Raw genomic sequence first — 20,068 nt, forward strand, 5'->3', positions numbered from 1 at the left:
AATATAACGACTAAAATTAATCAAATTAAAGTAAAAAGACTAAATCAACAACATTCGTAAAGTACAGGGACTAATAGCATAATTTAACCTTAAATCAGTAGTAAATTCGGATCGGCCGATTCAACCGGGCCGAAAGGGTCATAGGCAAATGAAATTCTAAAAATGGGCCGAGGCCAGGCCCATGGGTCTAGGTAAGAGATTATGGTTTTTAAGGAAGGGTATTTTAGGTAATTAAGATATTTACACGCAGCATCTGCCTGAAAACCCTAATTCCATCTAAATCATATATTTTTGTGGATCTATCGAGCCGCCCAAAGAATCAAATCTCTGCTACTGCATAGTAAAAGAGAGAAAGAGCGACAATGGAGGCAGCAAGAACAGTTAAGGACGTTTCCCCTCACGATTTCGTCAAGGCTTACGCCGCCCATCTCAAGCGCTCCGGCAAGGTCCTTTTTTTTTTCCTCAGTGCTTGATAAATTCTAGAGATTCAATTAGGGTTTTTGAAATTTAAAATTCGTTCGTTTTTCCCCTTTTTTATCTACTTAGATTGAGCTTCCTTCATGGACTGATATTGTCAAGACCGGCAAACTCAAGGAACTTCCTCCATATGATCCTGATTGGTACTATATCAGAGCCGGTATGTTCATCTTATGAGCTTGATGTTTTGATTGTATACATATTTACGTTCTTATGAGTTCTTTTTACTTTCAGCTTCCATGGCGAGGAAAATATACCTGAGGGGAGGTCTTGGTGTTGGTGCCTTTAGAAGGATTTACGGTGGGGCTAAGAGAAATGGAAGCCGTCCTCGCCATTTCTGTAAGAGCAGTGGATCTGTTGCTCGCCACATTCTTCAACAATTGCAGAACGTTAACATCATTGATATTGATCCTAAAGGGTGAGTTTTTTTTAGTTTATGATTGTTTTTCGTTTGTTAAATTCTGATTGCTATGTTAATATTAGTGATTTCATGGTATTAAGATAGTTGGTCACCTTCAACTATGGAACTAAGTTAGAAAGTGTTTTTGAAAAATACGATCCGAAAAGCATTTGATGGATGGCAAAAGCCCTTTATTTAACTTTGTTTCATTATAAAGTGGTTTTTGACTTCCGAAAGCAACCCTAAACACTCTTAGGGTGTGCTTGGTTATGGAAAGAGGGAATGGAAAAGTGGAAACAAAATGATTTTCGAGTAACCATTTTTCATCCTTATGCATAGAAACAAGTCATTTCAAATCGGAATGATAAGAGGTGAGAAAATAAGAGAAATGTAAGTTTCTTCAAAAATATTTTTCCCCCCAAAAGTTAAATTTTTTCTCTTATTTTTCAACTTCAATTTTTCCATTTTTCATCATTCTAATTTTCTTTCCACTCTGCCAACCAAAGTAATTGGCTTTGTTTAATAGAATATAAGTAGAATGGTTGATTGAATTGTTAAGTTAGAGAAAGTATACAAGTAAGAATAGTTGATTATGTCCGATGCTTGTTGCTACCAATGCTTGTCGGGGCAAGTGGTAATAAGCTTAATGCCACTTGTGCATGGTTTCGGGTTCAAGTCTTGCAGATAGAAAAAATAACTTAACCCCCCGTTTAAGCATCCAAGTCAACTTAAATTCAGTTTTAGTCAAGGTTCAATTGACTACATGATACTCTCTACAAAATAAACAAAACAAAAACAATAGTTTGATTGTGTGATTATATTTGTTTGATGTATTGCTACTTCTCAACTTGTCATATAACAGTGGTAGGAGAATCACATCGAACGGCCAACGCGACCTGGACCAAGTAGCCGGAAGGATTGCGGTTGCCATCTGAGTAACTTTTAATACCCAAATTTACTTGTTTTTGCTGTTAAGCAATTTTCATTTTAGGTACCGAGAGAGTGAAGACATGGAATATTTTTATTTTAGGGTTTGTTGACTTGTTCTCTCTTTATCACCGTCGATTTTGAACCTTGTTGATGAAAACTCGAATCTTTAAATTTTGCCTTTTTTTATTGTCTAGCACTCGATGCATGGATTTCGAATTCGATTCTTGGGTAATCCTTTTTTTTTTATGTAGTAATGTTAGGGTTGAGGAAAAAATTGTAAAATCGAAAATTAACTTGAATATATTTAAAAAAAAATATTATTTGTTAAAGTTTACGGAATAAACTTAAGAAATTATTTTTCTCTAGAAATAGTTATAATTATTTTTGAAACTTTTGAAAATAATATTTATTTTGTTAAAATAACTTAATAGCCAAGTGAATTAAATAAAACAGAAAAATTTTCAAATAGCTTAGTAATTAAATTGTATTTTTTAGTTAAGTGATTAAAATAAAATTTTATCATATAAAATTATTTGTAACCTTTTATTTTTGGGTAGAATGTTTGTAACCCTTATTATGATTTACGTGATGCGTATTACAAATTTTAAAAATGTAAATTTATTATTTTCAAATTAATCCTTCTACTGTTACTTACAATTTGCATTTACTATAGTCTTGAAAATTATTGTTCAATTTCAAATGGAAAATATTCTATTTATAGAACCATAAAACTTTAATAAATGCTATTTTTATTCCGTAAATGTTAATTTAATCAATCTTCCAAATATGTTACCTCATCAAATATTATAAACATTACGCTTGTAATGGTGAAATATAAGCTAGATGAATCATCTATTTACATAGATTCCTCTTTCTTTAGTTGATCCATGATTTATGTTTCAACTTTCGTTTCTTTTTCGTTTGTTTCGAGAAATATATCGATTAATTTCGATTCTTTCTTTTTCTATTGATTATTTTTTGATCGAGATGTATGGATCCATGAATCTATGTGTCTATATCGATCCTGTTCATGAATTAATAAAAATGTGCAAAAGCTCTACCATTCTACGAGTTTCTTCCTTTTTGCGAATGGCAAATGTTTTTCCTTGTGTGGATCTTATTTCAGTGAGAACTTTATGAGACGATTCGCCTACACGTCTTGCATTTATTGCTATATCGGAAGTTACTCCACGTATTGCTTAACGTAAAACAGATTATGGATTTGTTTTTGTCTTTTGTTGAATCTTTTTAAAGGCTCGATAGATAATTTGATAAGCCAATGATTTTTTTTCCATGTTGCAGAATAAGGTTAACCAACATGTTAACTAATCGATTACGATAAATTGGATTGAATTTTACAATTTTTTCTTCTGCAGCACCTCGACGTGACATGAGTGTGAAAGGGGTTCAAGAATCCCCATTTTCTTTTTACAAGGGCTAAAATCATTTATTTCGACTTTTTGACCCCATATTTTTGACCCCATGTTGTAGGGAGAATCTCGAAAGATATGAAAGATCTCCCTCCAAGCCGTACATACGGCTTTCATCAAACACATTACCTCATCAAATATTATAAACATTACTCTTGTGATGGTGAAATATAAGCTAAATGAACCATCCACTTGGTTTTGCATGCCTAATTATGTGTTATAATGTTAGGGCTCAAAGTTTAACAATTTCTAAGCTCATTCCGCTATAGATATAATCGAGCTACTCCTACTGAAATTCAGTAAAGCTCGTTTGTTAATTTTCATACTCAATATTGAACTTGAATACGATTAAACTCTATTTATATAACAATAATAAATTACATAATATATTCTCAAACCATTTCAATCAAATATTAGAATGCTTAGTTCAATAATCATTAAATCAAATTCAAATTTTATTTTTCCGATATCAAACTCAAATAACTTACAAACACCCCTCCTATAATGTACTAGTTGCAAGATATTTAGCTTTTATTATTATTATTATGGGTTCAAATAAGTGAATACAGTATGTTCTTTCTTCTTCTTGATTAGCCCTTCATTGTTTAAACCTATGAGATTTTAGTGCCAATCAAGAACCAATCTTTATTGAAAGATTCATAAACCCAACACCCATATTTCAATGAAATAAAACAATTAGAGGTTCATAAATGGTTTGCACTCTGCAAATCATACGCAACTAGAGACAGATTTTCAATCACAATTAGAGCAGAGATATATAAAACAAAATTTGATAAGCCCCAATTCAATTATTTAACATAATTATGTCCTTAAATCTAGAAATCAAGTGATCATAGAAAACAACTGTTTATATCATAAAAGAAACTTGTAAAACCCTAACCCGGTCATAGAAATCAAGCGATCAATCATCATCAGGATCAACACCTTCAAAAGCCCATTCATATTGTGCTCTAATCTCAGCTTCTTCCTCAGGTGTATAATCGTTTTCGATCCCAAAAAACCTCCTAACATACTCCACGCTCTTGTTCTTAATCCTATCAGCAACACCTTGGTTCAACGTATCAAGCATATCTTTGATGTTGAGATAATTAACGGCCAAGATCAACTCGACCAAAGACTCATTGTCATGGGCCTTGATCAACTCTTCATCGTAAACCTTGCCTTCTTCCTCCGCCGACGAAGAATCGTTGCCGCGGGCACGGAGAGAGAGGTGGAATTTGCAGTACTCGATGATTGTAGAGAGACACTTGGAGGAGACGTTGGGGAGAGGGATGGGCTCGTCGGTGGCGTCGGGGTTTTCGTCGAAGAAGGTCTTGACGGTGCCGAGTTCCATGGCTACTGCTTCATCGACTTCGAACTCGTGATTGTCGGCGGTTCGGAGGGTAATTTTTTTGGGGACTGTGGTTGACATTGTGGAGAGTGGAGACTCACAACGAAAAGTGAAACTAGGGTTAGGGCTTTTGAAGAAAATGGAAAATTTTTGGTCGATCTTTAGGGATTTTGATCTTTTAAGGGTTCAGTGTGAGAGGGACGCGTAAAACTGAGAGGGTATATATAGTGCCTCATTAATAATTAATTAATTAAGAGTCCTAATTTGTATATAATTCAGAATTTCTAAATAAATAAATGTGATACTTGTTGACTCGCTTGTAGAATCTAAAAAACTCGACATATTTGTAAATGAATATAAAAAAAACTCTACTTACCTTTTTGAGTTGATGTCATTTATTATTAGTGTGTATTAAAATAAAATAATAAAATAATTAACAAAAATACACTTTTTAAATTTACTTGCGGAGCTTGGTCTGGCCCAAAAGAATGGGACTATAATTTTGCCCAATCAGCCCCAATTAATTATTTATAAAAAAAAATTTAGAATTTTTAAAAGTATTAAAAACATTAAAATAAATGTTCCCAACAAATTGAAAATAAATTTAAAAAGTATTTATATTTGAATAAATATTAAGATAGGTGTAACTTAACAAGCCAATGTTTTTAAAATAGTAACAAAATTAACAATAAAATAAGAGTTATATAATATCCAAACAATAATAACAAACATAATAGTGGAATGGTAGCAAAACTGTGATAAAACAATGAGAAAATAGCAAATTCTTTTGTCTTTTCACTAATTCGGGTCGGGCTAAGCCAGAGCAAAAAAAGCCTTACTAAAACGGGTCTTTTTTTTTGTTTAATTCCATTTTCAAGCCTATATTTTGGCAGATAAAAGATATCATGTAATCGCTTTAAGAATTATGATATCTCAAATTTGAATTTTATTATGATTTAAATTTTTATGCATAAACGTTATGTGTGGTCTCTTTTCTATTTTTTTGAGGTTTTAGATTCAATGTTCCGTAATGTATGAGCCCTATATAAATTTATTTCGATCTAAGTTCAATTGTACTTGATTTTCAGTTTGATTGTGTTATTTTTTTTTGGTTATAATGATTCAAACATGGATTATTTTTTATTGTACTTGTAAATTCTTTTAAAATACTATGTTTAAAATTTGTTGATATTTTTGTTTGGCTTAATTCAGGAGATAGACTTTTAAATTATATTTGTTTTTCCATTTCGGTATTTAATTTTTTTCTCCTAATTCGATTCTTGAACAATCATTTTCATATCAGTTGACTCAAAATAAAATTTTCTAATAAAATGTACTTATTGAATGTTGATAATTTTAGAGTAAAATGGAAAACTAAGAAAAAGATATTAAATACATTTAAGGAAAAACAAAATTGTAAACAAAATATTAAAATTATTATCAATTATTAGTATTGGAGTTAAAAGAAGATTCCATATATATTCTATGATTTTTATTTTTAATATATTTGAAGATATATATGGAACTCACATTTTCTGCCTTAAATACAAAGTAGCCACAAACTATACTATTTTTCTCATTTAGATACTTAAAGTTCTTTTTTTAAGTGATATTTAAATTATTAATTTCGTCTCATTTTACCCTTAAAATATGATTCCAACCAATAAAATGTGACATATGGTCCATTCTTACTAGACGCTGTCATTTAACTTTGAGATAAAATGGACAAAATTGATAGTTTAATAATCACTTTTGACAAAAGAAAAGCTTTAAATACCTAAATTGAAAAGTAATATAGTTTAAGAGGTAATTTTATAGTTAAGCAGGATTAAATCCACAAATTTGAAAATCGAAAATTTTAAAATTTGAAAAGTATAGAAATTAAAAATGACTAAAATAAAATATAAGGATTAAATAAAAAATTTTGTAAAGTACAAAGACTAATAGTAGAATTTAACCTTTTATTGTTGTAAAAGAAAGCGAGTGAGCTGGTGGAGCCGTGTAGTCCACTAATACTAACTGTAAGTAGAGTTGCTGTTATGGTGTGTATGTGGCATTATTTTGTTCCGTTCACTTTTCATCTTCCTGTTTGCCTTTATTAAGTTTTGATTGGATTAGTGGCCATAATTGAGAGAGAGAACGGCAATGGAGTCACCGTTCAAAGCAGACATTTTGAAAGGGAAAGTGGGTTTAATTACAGGCGGTGGCTCAGGCATTGGTTTCGAGATTTCTACCCAGTTGGGCAAACATGGAGCTTCAATTGCTATTATGGGTCGACGCAAACATGTCCTTCAAGCTGCTGTTTCTGCTCTTCAATCCCTTGGGATTCATGTAAACTTTTTTTCATCCCCTTTTTTATTTCAAATTTTTTAATCATATTTATAGCCCTTCTTGTTGTTTGAATTCAGTTGATCTTTTAGTTTTGATCATGATTTGCATCATCTCAATGATTCCATAAATCCCAATCCTTTCTTAGCCATTGGAGGGGTCTCTTTTGGGGACTTAAGTTATTTTTTTATCTAAATTGTCCCCATTTGTTGCTTGTCTTGTAGGGTCATATTTTATAGAATTCTGCTTCATATGTGTGTGTTAGGTATTTCGATGAAATTGGGAAAAAAAAATGGTGGTTCCTACTATATATATGCATATATGTATATTAGGGGATGGGAAATTCAAAGTTTCAAACCTTACCTTTGACCGCAGATTGAGTCTTAGGTTGGTTGTCAGGGTTGTTATTGCAACAATAAGGAAAAGGTGAATTCGAGTGTGTTTAAGAACTTTTTTCCTCCGATTTTATGGGTAGAAGTAGCATTGTATAAAAAAACTATCCCGACCTTTGAGTACAGCTGGGGAAAGCATGTGTTTAAAGAAGTAGATATCGCGAGTTAATCCCACATTGGATAGGAAAGTGAAGGCCCCTTTGGGTGTATAAACGGTTACACTACACATCTTATCAGTCATGTTTCTTGTGAATTGAGTAATAGTCCGAATGACGCGGTGATTCCTACTATCAATATATGTGTTTGTATATTAGGGGATCAGGAATTCAAACCCAACCTTTGATTAGGGCTGGGGAAAGCATGTGTTTAAAGAAGTAGATATCATGCGTTAATCCCGCATTGGTTAGGAAAGTGAAGGTCTCTTTGGTTGTATAAGCAGATGCACTGCGCATCTTATCAGACATGTTTCTAGGGAACTGAGTAATAGTTTGGTGACATGGTGATTCCTACTATAGATATATGTGCATGTATATTAGGGGATGAGGAATTCAAACCCAACCTTTGAGTAGGACCGAGGGAAGCATGTGTCACACCACGCGTTTTAAAAAAAAGCATTAATCCACATTGGAAAGAAAATGGAGGGTCTCTCTAGGCATCTAAATGGGTGCACTGCATATCTTATAAGACATGTTTTCTTGGGAGTAAAGTAATAATCCCGTGATAATGTATCTAATGCTTGGTGTGTGTTGGATTGGTCTTCTTTTAAAGTTAGTGCAATCTTTGTTAGTATTATCTTCCTGCTTCATTTCATTAGCTAAGTACCTCTTTGTCCTTTATCATAGTTTAAAGTTGAAACACATGTTTCATATAAGCATATCATGTGAAATGTCACACACACACACACACACACACATATATACATACACATTGGATAGGTTATTGATTCATCGATTGTTTGATGGGCTGTATTTTGCTTGATTTGTATTTCGGGGTTTTTTCTCTCTGTACTTTTCAGCTGACATTGCATTTACTTACTATTGTTTTTAAAGGCTGTTGGCTTTGAGGGGGATGTTCGTAAGCCGGAAGATGCAAAAAGAGTGATTGAATCAACTTTCAAACATTTTGGCCATATTGACATTCTTGTGAATGCTGCTGCTGGAAACTTTCTTGTGCCTGCCGAAGATTTGTCCACTAACGGGTTTCGAACAGGTATTTTCAGCCTTCTCAACACGATTTGCAGCGTACACAGTATCATCTGATCTTTAATCTATCAATGAGAGAGCAACATTTAAGCTCGGCACTGATCTTTGGCCATAAGTACAATAGCATTTTGAAGCTTTTGCACATTTTCTTTTCCTAAATGCAGTTATGGATATTGATTCTGTTGGTACCTTCACAATGTGCCGCGAAGCACTCGAGTATCTCAAAAAGGGAGGACGTGGAAGGAACTCACCGAGTGGCGGATCAATCTTGAATATCAGTGCTACTTTACATTATACAGCCTCTTGGTACCAAATACACGTCTCTGCAGCCAAGGTTTGTCGCATAAATTTCATCCTCCGATATCTCTGCAACCACGGTCCTATTCTCAAGTTATGCTTATTTGCAGTGTTTCTTTATGTTAGGCAGCTGTTGATAGCATTACCAGAAACTTAGCACTCGAGTGGGGAACTGACTATGATATCCGGGTCAATGGTATTGCTCCTGGCCCTATTGCCGATACACCCGGCTTAAGTAAACTCGCACCCGACGAGATTACCATCAAGGCTCGAGAGCACTTGCCTTCCTATAAAATAGGGGACAAATGGGATATTGCTATGTCAGCTATCTACCTTGTTTCAGATGCTGGTGAGTTACATATGTTGATCCCCGTTCTACAAAATAGGGTCAAATCCGGGGTTTCATCTTAACTGGTTTATATTGTTGAATCGGTAATTCCTCGTTTATGTGAATCTTGAAGGTAAATTTGTGAATGGGACTACACTCGTAGTTGATGGAGGACATTGGCTGAGGAATCCTCGCCGTCTACCGAAAGAGGAAGTCAAGCAGTTGTCTCGAGTGGTCGAAAAGAGATCGAGAGAAACGCCGGTCGGAGTTCCATCCAGCAAGCTGTAAAAAAACCAACATGGAGTGATTATCAATGCTTCAACTTATAGCTAAAAGCTATAGAGGTTATGGAATTTATAAAATGACATTGCCATTTAGGCCCCGTTTAGTACAGTGGATCTAAAACAAGAGTGAAAGATATCTTACCATATTATTGTGATTGGTTGTTGAAATTTGTGATATTTATTACTCTTCTTACCTTGTGTTTGGTAAGAATTAAAAGACAGTGTTATTAGTATCTTGCTCTTAAAATCTATAGTTTCGTGGTATAGGTACTATAGAGGCTCCAGTATTAAGAGTCAAATTGTAGTCCCTCTACTTAAAAAAATAGACAAATTAATCGTATGTTAGATGAGAGAGTAAATTGATTTTTTGTTAAAATTTCATCTATCTATATCGTTAAGTGTGACTAACGGAATAACCAAACAAAAATACATGGTATGTCGTGTGTTCTTCATGTTGATATATAGGGACTAGTTTTTAATAATAGAATTAGATGAAACTTTTAATAGAAGGATCAGTTTGCTCCTTAATTAAAAATTAATTTGCTCATTTTTTAAATAGAGAGGATAAAATGTGATCCAACTCTTAATACAGAACTCTATAGTAGTTTACATCAATTAGAAATTGAAATGTTTTACCTATAAAACTATACATTTGCATAATAACTCGCAAACAAACACAAATTACACCCAAATAAAAACACTACAAAATCACCTTAATCAAAAGTTTCTATATTCGGTCATCATCTCTCAAATACATTAGCAAACCATTAAAATTATAATAAAATTCAACTTAAAATAAACAAAAAAAATTTGAATCTACAAATAAATTCAGCTTCAAGACAAGAATTAAAAGAGAAACCCATTTGAAAAAGAACAAACATTGAAAAAGGGTATTGTAGATTGATGAAGGGACTTTTTTTCTTCTGTTAATCCTGTCTTACTTGATCTCATGGAACCTAAAAATAAATAAATAAAACTACAAATGGGATTTTTCAAAAATAATTTATCTCATGAATATAAATAAAATAAATTAAACAAAATTTTAAAATAATATATTTTCATTTATCTCCGAAATTTTTAAAATACATAAAGGGATTATAAGAAATTAAGTAAACTGTAATACATAAAAAATGTATTTAAAATATGAAATAAATTATTTAAAGCATGAAAGAGTTTTAAGAAATTGAGTAATATGTAAAACATGAAACTACTACTTAAAGCATGAGAAGATACTAAGAAAATTAAGTATAATGAATATAAAGTGCAAATTGTTTATTAATTTAAAGTCATGAGTCAATTTAATTAATAAATCTCATACCAAGATTCAAAACCTAGTTGGAATAGGTTTTAATTGGAGTACAAGTAAATCGATTGAATTAGGCAAAAAAAATTAGTTGACTTGGATTTTTAATAATTTTTTTAATCAAGCCGGCTGGAATAACAAATCGGTAATTTGATTAGTATGACCATCGGTCCAGTTTTTTAAAATTTTTTCTTTTAGCATGAATGTGGTGATTATATATAGGCTATTATTGATGTTTTAAATTATTTTTTATAAAATGAGTTCTATTTGACAAAATTTCTAAATTTTTTTCATAAATATTTCTAAAAATAATAAACTTTCCAGAACTTTTAAATTAATTTTCCTATTTTAAATACAGAATACTTATTTTATATCAAAAATTAAAATTAATTATATATTAAATAAAAAATAAAATTTAGTTTAGTTTCAAATAACCACAGGTTTTAAACTTACATTCTATAAACCTTCCAAACATCTCAAGCCGAATAGATTTTGTTTTCGATTTAGAGAAAAATTCTATGTTTATTTAAAATTTTATAAATAAGTTTAATTTTGTGGAAATTTTAGGAAGACTGAGTAAAAGTCAAAGGAGTTTGGTGTTAAACAATAGAGACAGTCAAAGCTGAAACTAAAGGAAAAAACAGAGCAATTACAAAAGTTGACCCCCGCCCCATTAAAGAAGCGAAGAAAAAAAAATCTGGAAGGAATTTCTTGGAAATATTTTTAAGGATGAAAATTGAATTATAAATTATTTTAGATGTTAAAGTGTAATTTTATTTTGTATTAATTTATAATTTCATAATTTTTGAAATAAAAAAATTCATTTTGAAAGATCAGTGTTAATTTTACCATAATTCTATGGTTTAGTAGGAGATTAAAAGACAAAGCTCCAGCTTATACCATAATTTACTTTGTTCGCATAATTTTAAAATGCAGACCATAAATGGAGTCAAGCGCGCGAGGGCGTTAATCAGAGCGCGATCGAGCGAGCATCGAGTTTTGTCGCCATTGACTCCTTCCAATCCCCAGCTACTATATATAAGCAGAGGCCAGGTTATGAGGCAAATAAACATGGAATTGTCTCTTTTTTGAATGTGGGTGACTCATAAGTTATTTTGTGGTGTTTGCTTCTATTTTTTCATTCAATGTGGGGAACCAAAAGATGGTTAATTTTGCACCAAAGGAGGAAGGTAAATATGCCTAACTCGAATTTTCCGCCTTTTTAATGTATTGTCGATTAAAGTAGAAAGTTTTGAGTTATTGAATAATTAAGTCTTATCTTGTGCAATTGTCACGGGTTTAGATTTACGTAGGTTGTGACACAATTATCCAATTGTTACGGGTTTGACTTATGTGGGCTATGACACAATTGTCATGTGTGTGTTTTAATTCGGATATATACTTTGTATTGGTTTGAAATGGATAAGTGTGAGATGATAGAATTTAAAGTCATTGTGCTAGCCACATATTCAACGTGTTGGGTTATTGCATTTATGTTATTATCTAAAAATAAATCAGGTTTTAATTAAAACGGTAAAGTTAAAATGTCAAAGGCCTTAGTTCTTGAGTTCAAATATTATTATGGGTATATTTTTCTAAATTTTACACAAAATATAAAAGGAAAAAAAAAAAAAAATTTGATTAAATTGGTCGCTCTACTATTAAATGATAATGGAAGACCAACGGTGCATTTCACGTTAATCTAAAATTACAATTCCTATTTTGGATCCCAATTTTTTCATACAAATGCATCGTTAGTCTTCCATTATTATTTAATAAAGGAGCGACAAATTTAATAAAATCCTTTTTGTGTAATTTACCCTTATTATACTCATAATTTATTAAACATAATTGTATGCATTTTCTCTTTCAAAATTATTAGATTGAATTTTAATTTTAGAATATTTTAATTGAGTTTTAATGTATTAGTAACATATTAATTAATCACTTTCGTTAATCTAGCTATTAATTTGGATGTTAAAATCGTTTAAATTTGATAATGAGTATATTTAAAACACGTGAACTAAATTATAAATATATGTGTATTTACTACATAAGTAACTTAAACCTTTTGTGTTGAAAAAATTCTCTTAAATTTGATTGACACGTCTTTTTTTAAAACATGTTTATAAATATGCTTCATTTCAAATTTGAACTTGAATTTAATCCCTAAATTAATGGCTAGACTTATACTAAAATAAAAAATTTAACCTTTTATCGTGGATCAAATGTTTATAATTTGACCAACATGTTTTAAAGATACTTCATTTCAAATTTGAATTTGTGTCTAACCCTAAATTGACGGCTAGACTTATATTAAAACTGAAAATTTTAATCTCTCTATTTTAATTTTGCATAATTTGATCATCCTATTTTTATAATGTTATTAGTAAGTCCAAATTGATACTTCTAATAACTATTGTCGTTAAAGTAAAGATGTAGATTATTTCATTGATAACTTTCATACAATTAAGCTAGCTTGGATAATTTTCTTACTATGAAAATTCATGTGATCTTTTAACGAGAATGGTTAATAGCGTTATCAATTTGAACATTTTAATAAAATTGTAGATAAAGAGGATCGACATATGAAAAAAAAGAATTAACTAAAATCATAAATAAATATTTTTATTCTAATTTAATTAAAATGTTTAACTAAAAATAATAATTTTGAACCTTTACCATTGGCTGATACGTCAGAGGTGTTAACCATGCAACCCACGTCGCAAGCTCGAGTCACATGAATTGCTTACATGTATTTATAACATAGATCTATGTTTTAAAATAAAGTGTTCATAATAAAAATGAAAATATATAAAAGTATCAAAATAAAACTCTAGTTGAATGGTAAATTAAAGATTTTATGAAGTCATTTGATGTGGGTTTAAATCCCACCATATGCATATTTTAATGGTTTTTTAAGGAAAAAAAAACTAAAATGCTCTCGAATAATTTCCTGATTTGAGTTAGTGTCTGGTTGACTCATGATATCAATTGAGTAAAAGACTTAATAAATAGTATAGATAAAAAGCATTTGTTTTTTTGAAGGGTTTGAAGCAAGGGAGAAAATCCATGAGGAAAAGGCTGAATAAGTTGAAAACAGAGATGAAAGTGGTGAGCAAAGAGCAAAAAAGCATAAAAGAAGGGCAAAGGCAAGTTGGGGCCAAATTGCAAGGTATCAACTATGAATGCGAGCAGCTCCGCCGTGAAACTAATCGAATTATTCAACAAACCGCCACCACTCAAATCCGGTTAGCCCTAATGTTCAATATCCTTAAAGCTCGTGAGGAAGGTGATTTTGCAAAGGCTCATCAATTAACTGCACTCCTTCGGTAAATACCACTCATTGCCTTCAATTTTCTTTTCATTTTGGATTCATAAATTCATGCCTTTTCTTTCCCTTGGATGATACTGTTTTTTTCATTGTTTTTTTTTCCAGTGAAGTAGCAGCCAGGGGTTAATTGGAAGACCCAAATTTGCAAATATTTATACTATTTGATTGCTTTTACTAATACGATATAAGATAATCATAAACTATATTCCTTATTTTAAATTGATATTTACATTTCAAAATATTTTTGTGTGGAATGTAAGATTATGATATAATTCTTTTTTGTAAAAGTAAATTTACTACACAATGTTATCCCATCAGATTACCTAAAATATTTGTTCTATAATATTTATTTTCATCGCTTTCATTTTAAAATGAAAATGTATGCATGATGTTATATGTATAATCGATTGCCATTAAAGATTTAAAGCTTAGGTGATTAAAATAAAAGTATGATCTAACGATAGTGACTTTAATTATTTTAATATTTACCCACTCAAAACATTTCAAATCAATTAAATTATTTAAGAAAAAGATTATAAAATATAATTTAACTACTCGATTTAATTGGTCGCTAGTCAATTAATTTATCTTGTTCGATCAAATCAACTCTCACATTTACCACTTCAATCGATTGTTCCGATTATTAATTATTTTTAATTATTTTCAAACTACGAATATAAAAGAATAATATATTAATATTTTACTAAAATATTTTAAGATTTATTACATTTTTATCCTTTTAAAGCTAATACTCGAATAGCTCCATGTTCACCTTTCGAAAACAATGGCCTCAGCATTTGCCATCCTCACCAAAGGTACCCAATAGAATCACAAATCAAAAAGAGCTTTTAAATTTACAATGTTTTAGCTATTAATTAGTTTTAAATAACACCAAAAATCTGCAATTTTCTAAATACACTTTCCACTGATTTAAAATCTACATCGAAACCGTAACTCTGGCCTCCATATTTCACATAAAGGAACTCTTTACAAGGCGTAACTCGTGAATGCTGCTGCCGGCAACTTTCTTGTGCCTGCTGAAGATTTGTCCACTAACGGGTTTCGAACAGGTACTTTCTGCCTTCTCAACACGATTTGTAGCATACACAGTATCGTCTGATCATTAATCTATCAATGAGAGAGCAACATTTAAGCTCGGCACTGATCTTTGACCGTAAGTACAACAGCATTTTGAAGCTTTTGCACATTTTCTTTTCCTAAATGCAGTTATGGATATCAATTCTGTTGGTACGTTCACAATGTGCCGCGAAGCACTCGAGTATCTCAAAAAGGGAGGACGTGGAAGGAACTCACCGAGTGTCGGATCAATCTTGAATATCAGTGCTACTTTACATTATACAGCTTCTTGGTACCAAATACACGTCTCTGCAGCCAAGGTTTGTCGCATAAATTTCATCCTCCGATATCTCTGCAACCACGACCCTATTCTCGAGTTATGCTTATTTGTAGTGTTTCTTTATGTTAGGCAGCTGTTGATAGCATTACTAGAAACTTAGCACTCGAGTGGGGAACTGACAACGATATCCGGGTCAATGGTATTGCTCCTGGCCCTATTGCCGATACACCCGGCCGGCTTAAGTAAACTAGCACCCGACGAGATTAACATCAAGGCTCGAGAGCACTTGCCTTCGTATAAAATAGGGGACAAATGGGATATTGCTATGTCAGCTATCTACCTTGTTTCAGATGCTGGTGAGTTACATATATTGATCCTGTTCTACAAAATAGGGTCAAATCCGGGGTTTCATCTTTCCTGGTTTATATTGTTGAATCGGTAATTCATTGTTTATGTGAATCTTGTAGGTAAATTTGTGAATGGGAACTACACTCGTAGCTGATGGTGGACATTGGCTGAGCCATCCTCGCCGTCTATCGAAAGAGGAAGTCAATCGAGAGAAAAGCTGGTCGGAGTGATTATCAATGTTTATAAAATGACATTGCCATTTAGGCCCCGTTTGCTACAGCAGATTTAAACAAGGGTGAGAGATAGCCTTAGCCCAAATCGAAACCTTTTATTGATTACAAACTACAGCGCTCTTTATTTCAATTTTGTTTTACAAGAATCACGATAGCCTTACCCCAAGTCTGAGAGTCCAAGCAATGAACCTCTAACCTAAGCCACCTAAAGAAAGAAGCGTAAAGAAAAACCTATGCAAATAATAACCTTCAAATCGCCTTACTACACTTGTTGGCGAAAAAATTATATATATATATTAAAAGTTTATGTATCATTTAGATAAAATGATAAAATTGAAAGTTTAAAAATCATGATATAAGTTAGAGTTTCATTATATGTGTAATTATTGATTTTATATAAAAATATAAAAAATATTAAACCGAATTTTAATATTTTTAAAAATATTTATTGGTTGGACTAAGTTTTATCTGGGTATAAGTTCAGAGAAAAGCATTGAACTGATTGACTTAAGAATTGGTACAGTCCAATTGAATCAGACAAAAAAGTTGGTTGAACCAAATGGTTGACTTGGATTTTTAATATTTTTAATAATTTATTTAATTGAACCGGTTGGAATGACAAACTGGTGACTTGATTTGTATGATCACCTGTCTAGTTTGAAAACTTTTCTTTCAACATGATCGTGGTAACTTTATATAAGCCACTATTAGCATTTTCTAAGCGCTAATTTCCTTTCTCCTTTTTTTTTTCTTCAAAATTCTCTTTTTCTCTTTGTCTCTCTCTACATTTTTATCGATAAAGACTCAAATCAACCAATGAATCCAGATTATTTTCGGATTCCGTTCCAATGGATGCTTAGATTTCGATCTATGTAAGAATTAGGGTGTGATATCAATTCAGTTTGGTCGGATATTTTGAACCATCTATCATAATTCAGTTTGGCTCAATTTGGTTCTTAATTTTTCCATATTAATTTTTTGTTTTGGATTTTCAAACTTATTTTGATAAAATGAGTTTTATTCGACAATTTTTAAAAAAAATTCATAAATATTTTTTAAAAATACAATAAAATTTCAAGAACTTTTAAATTATTTTCACTATTTTAAATACAAAATATTTATTTTTATATCAAAAAATTAAAATTAAATATATATTAAATAAAAAATTAAATTTGGTTTAGTTTTGAGTAACCATGAATTTTAAACTTGCTATAACACCCCGATACCCGAGCCGCTCATTGGGACCGAGTACCAGAATATTACATCCATTGCCGAAGCAACTTCTGTTAAATTCGATTCATTCAATCATTTTAATCGCACTGCGAAGACTAAATAGCATTTACAACATAATTTAAAAACCTATCGTAATTCAATTCAAACTTCCAATGGCACTCGTAACAATTTATAATCAAATCAGGACTAAATTGTAAAGTTTTTAAAACCCTGAGCCCTCATCGCAACGTTGGGATTCCTAGTTACGATGTCACTCACTGACTTGAGCTCGTCGTTTCGCGACGTGATATGTTCACAGTTAAATTATTCTTTTATTATACTCTACAAATAAATTACATCAATCTAAATGGATTTTTTTTACTGTAGTAACAATATATAAAATAATTATCTTTTTTAATGAATTCACAATTAAATTGAGTTTGGATTAGTTCATCATATAATTAAATAAAATTCTTAAATAATAATAGTATGAATATATATTTATTTTATTACTTGAATATATAACTTATATTTTTCGATGCATTAAAATCAAAAGTTATGATTTATTGTGATAACCATCACGCCATATCCACTTATAATTGATTTTTATATAAAAATCTAAAAGGAAATCTAATATACGGGTTTTGTACAGTAGTGACCTAGGTGTAACTAAAATAGATACTACTATATATAAAATAGCTTAAAATATGCTTTTAAATCCTTATACTTTTGTATATTTTAAATTTAATCCTTATATTTTCCATGTTCTAAAATTCGGTTCAATTGTTAACTACGTCCAATTTTTCTAATAAGTTCACTAATATGATATTTTAAAATAAAAAGATATTCTCTTAATAGTCATGTATAACATTACATATTAGATCAAGATTCGTGCATAATTTTGAGATTTGTCTCTTTTATTAGTAGTAACTACTTTTTAAAATAAAAAATCGAGAAGGATTTTTGAAAAACATTGATGTTTATGTTATCAAGAATGATTTTGTATCTCGTAATGCTCATAGAACCCATTTTTATTTTTTGTGTTTTTGTAGTTGACAACATAGGAGTAGATTGAATGAATTTTAAAAATTTTGTTAGAAAAATATATTATTCGCTAATATCATAAAACGTATTATTTTAATAAAATTATTAGTATATTGTATTACATTTTATAATTTTTTTAAAAGGACCTAGTTTATTATTTCGCCTAGGTCCAAAAATGTAAAAAACAGGCTTGTTAGCAATTCCATCATTTATAGCAACATTTTAATATTACGCTCTTTTATTATTTTTCTTCATTCTCTCCATTCCACATCCTATTATTTATACGATCATTTATAACTTCTAAGTATAAGATATTCTAACTTGCTAATTTCTATTTGAAGCTAAATTGTCTCTTCTCACCTTTATTTGATGGTCGTTCAATAAACTTAACACATCCCTTTAGTTGTATTATTAAACTAATACATCATCATTTTTTCATAATAAGATTTTAAATTATAATTTACTTATTTCATTTCTCTCTAACATCCCTTATTCTTTACCTTCTTTACATCTTATTTCGCTAAGAATCTATCTCATATTATTTTTATCAAGAGAGTTTTGATTATGTTACACTTGCATTCTATAAACCGTACAAATACCTCAAGTCGAATTGATTTTGTTTCGATTTTGAAAGAAAATGATTGGTTGAACTAAGTTGCAGTCTTTGTTGATCTAGATTTTTATAAATAAGTATAATTTTGTGGGAAAGTGTAGAGGAAATTAAAAAGAAAAAAACAGAGTAATTGGAAAAGTCTACAAGAACAGAGCAAATTTCTTTAGTAACAACATCCCTAATTTTGATTGTTAAGATAATATCTTTTGAAAAGGCTAAATTATCAAATGTCTTTAAACTATTGCTTGGGTTTTAAATTGATTCTTAAATTTCAAAATATTTTAATTGAATCATTGTATAATTAAGTAATTTTTTATTTTGATTTTAGATGTATTTTATGCAAACAAAATTGAATAGAACTTTTAAGTTTTCTTCTCTATTTTAAATATAAAATATTTATTTTAAATCACAAAACAAAATTAATTATAAATTAAATAATAAAATAGCATTTGGTTCGGTTCAAATAATTGCTTTTTTTTTTAAAAAAACTTGCATTTCATAACTCATCAAAATTTCTTGGTTCGAATCAATTTTTTCTTTTTCTTAAACATGTTACCTGGGGCAAATTTAGGGGGTGGGCAGGGGCCAAATGGAAGAATTGTCTTTTAATCCCTTAATAAATATATAATTAAAAGTTATTATGTGAAAAAATTGCACTTTTCATCTCTCAAAAATGGAAAAAATTCTATTTAGTTCCTTTAAAAGTGATTTCAACTTCCCTAAAAAAAATTATTGGATTCACCCCTACATTAAATGCTAGCTCAAATTTGTCCCGTGTAACTTAATACACGTGAATTAAATATAAAAATTTATAATTTTTAAGGGCCAGATTTGAATTATAATTTTTAAGGGCCAGATTTGAATTATAATTTTTTTTGTGATGTTAAAGAGTAATTTTATCTTGCATTCACTTATAATTTCATAATTTTTGAAGGTGTTAAATATAAAAATTCCATTTTCAAAAGTCAAAGCAAAAATTGACCAGAAAATAATTTTTAATTTTATCAGGAGACTAGAAAACAAAGTTCTAGCCTGTACTTAAGTTATTTTCTCTTTTTTTAAATCATAAAAAAAAATTATTAGTTAAGCGCGCGAGAGCCAACGGCCACTCCAGTTAACGGGCGCGCGATCGAGCGAGCATTAATTATTAGTTTCTGGCGGTGCGAGCTTCACGCGGTGGACGTCTTCCAACCCCTGGCTACTCT

General features: G+C 30.6%; 4 protein-coding genes and 1 pseudogene across 4 annotated transcripts; 4 read left to right on the forward strand and 1 right to left on the reverse strand.

The window, feature by feature from the left end:
* The first annotated feature begins 273 nt into the window (after window positions 1–273).
* Window positions 274–2,026, forward strand: LOC105792779 (40S ribosomal protein S19-3). Its single transcript, XM_012621557.2, has 4 exons — window positions 274–446; window positions 547–637; window positions 712–895; window positions 1,740–2,026. The coding sequence occupies exons 1-4, from the start codon at window positions 363–365 to the stop codon at window positions 1,810–1,812; spliced, it is 432 nt and encodes a 143-aa protein (XP_012477011.1). The 5' UTR covers window positions 274–362; the 3' UTR covers window positions 1,813–2,026.
* A 1,961-nt stretch (window positions 2,027–3,987) lies between these two features.
* Window positions 3,988–4,787, reverse strand: LOC105792780 (SKP1-like protein 14). The gene has a single exon (XM_012621559.2). It carries the CDS (start codon window positions 4,667–4,669, stop codon window positions 4,160–4,162), a length of 510 nt encoding a protein of 169 aa, XP_012477013.1. The 5' UTR covers window positions 4,670–4,787; the 3' UTR covers window positions 3,988–4,159.
* A 1,856-nt stretch (window positions 4,788–6,643) lies between these two features.
* Window positions 6,644–9,652, forward strand: LOC105792781 (peroxisomal 2,4-dienoyl-CoA reductase [(3E)-enoyl-CoA-producing]). Its single transcript, XM_012621560.2, has 5 exons — window positions 6,644–6,919; window positions 8,358–8,517; window positions 8,675–8,844; window positions 8,934–9,156; window positions 9,269–9,652. Exons 1-5 carry the CDS (start codon window positions 6,734–6,736, stop codon window positions 9,421–9,423), a joined length of 894 nt encoding a protein of 297 aa, XP_012477014.1. The 5' UTR covers window positions 6,644–6,733; the 3' UTR covers window positions 9,424–9,652.
* A 2,124-nt stretch (window positions 9,653–11,776) lies between these two features.
* On the forward strand, window positions 11,777–14,404 carry LOC105792784 (uncharacterized). Its single transcript, XM_012621566.2, has 3 exons — window positions 11,777–11,912; window positions 13,771–14,054; window positions 14,162–14,404. The coding sequence occupies exons 1-3, from the start codon at window positions 11,868–11,870 to the stop codon at window positions 14,181–14,183; spliced, it is 351 nt and encodes a 116-aa protein (XP_012477020.1). The 5' UTR covers window positions 11,777–11,867; the 3' UTR covers window positions 14,184–14,404.
* Window positions 14,405–14,840: 436 nt separating this feature from the next.
* On the forward strand, window positions 14,841–15,991 carry LOC105793033 (peroxisomal 2,4-dienoyl-CoA reductase [(3E)-enoyl-CoA-producing]-like; annotated as a pseudogene).
* Window positions 15,992–20,068: the final 4,077 nt, after the last annotated feature.

This window comes from Gossypium raimondii, chromosome 8 (genome assembly GCF_025698545.1).
Source record: "Gossypium raimondii isolate GPD5lz chromosome 8, ASM2569854v1, whole genome shotgun sequence".
Taxonomy (NCBI): Eukaryota; Viridiplantae; Streptophyta; class Magnoliopsida; order Malvales; family Malvaceae; genus Gossypium; species Gossypium raimondii.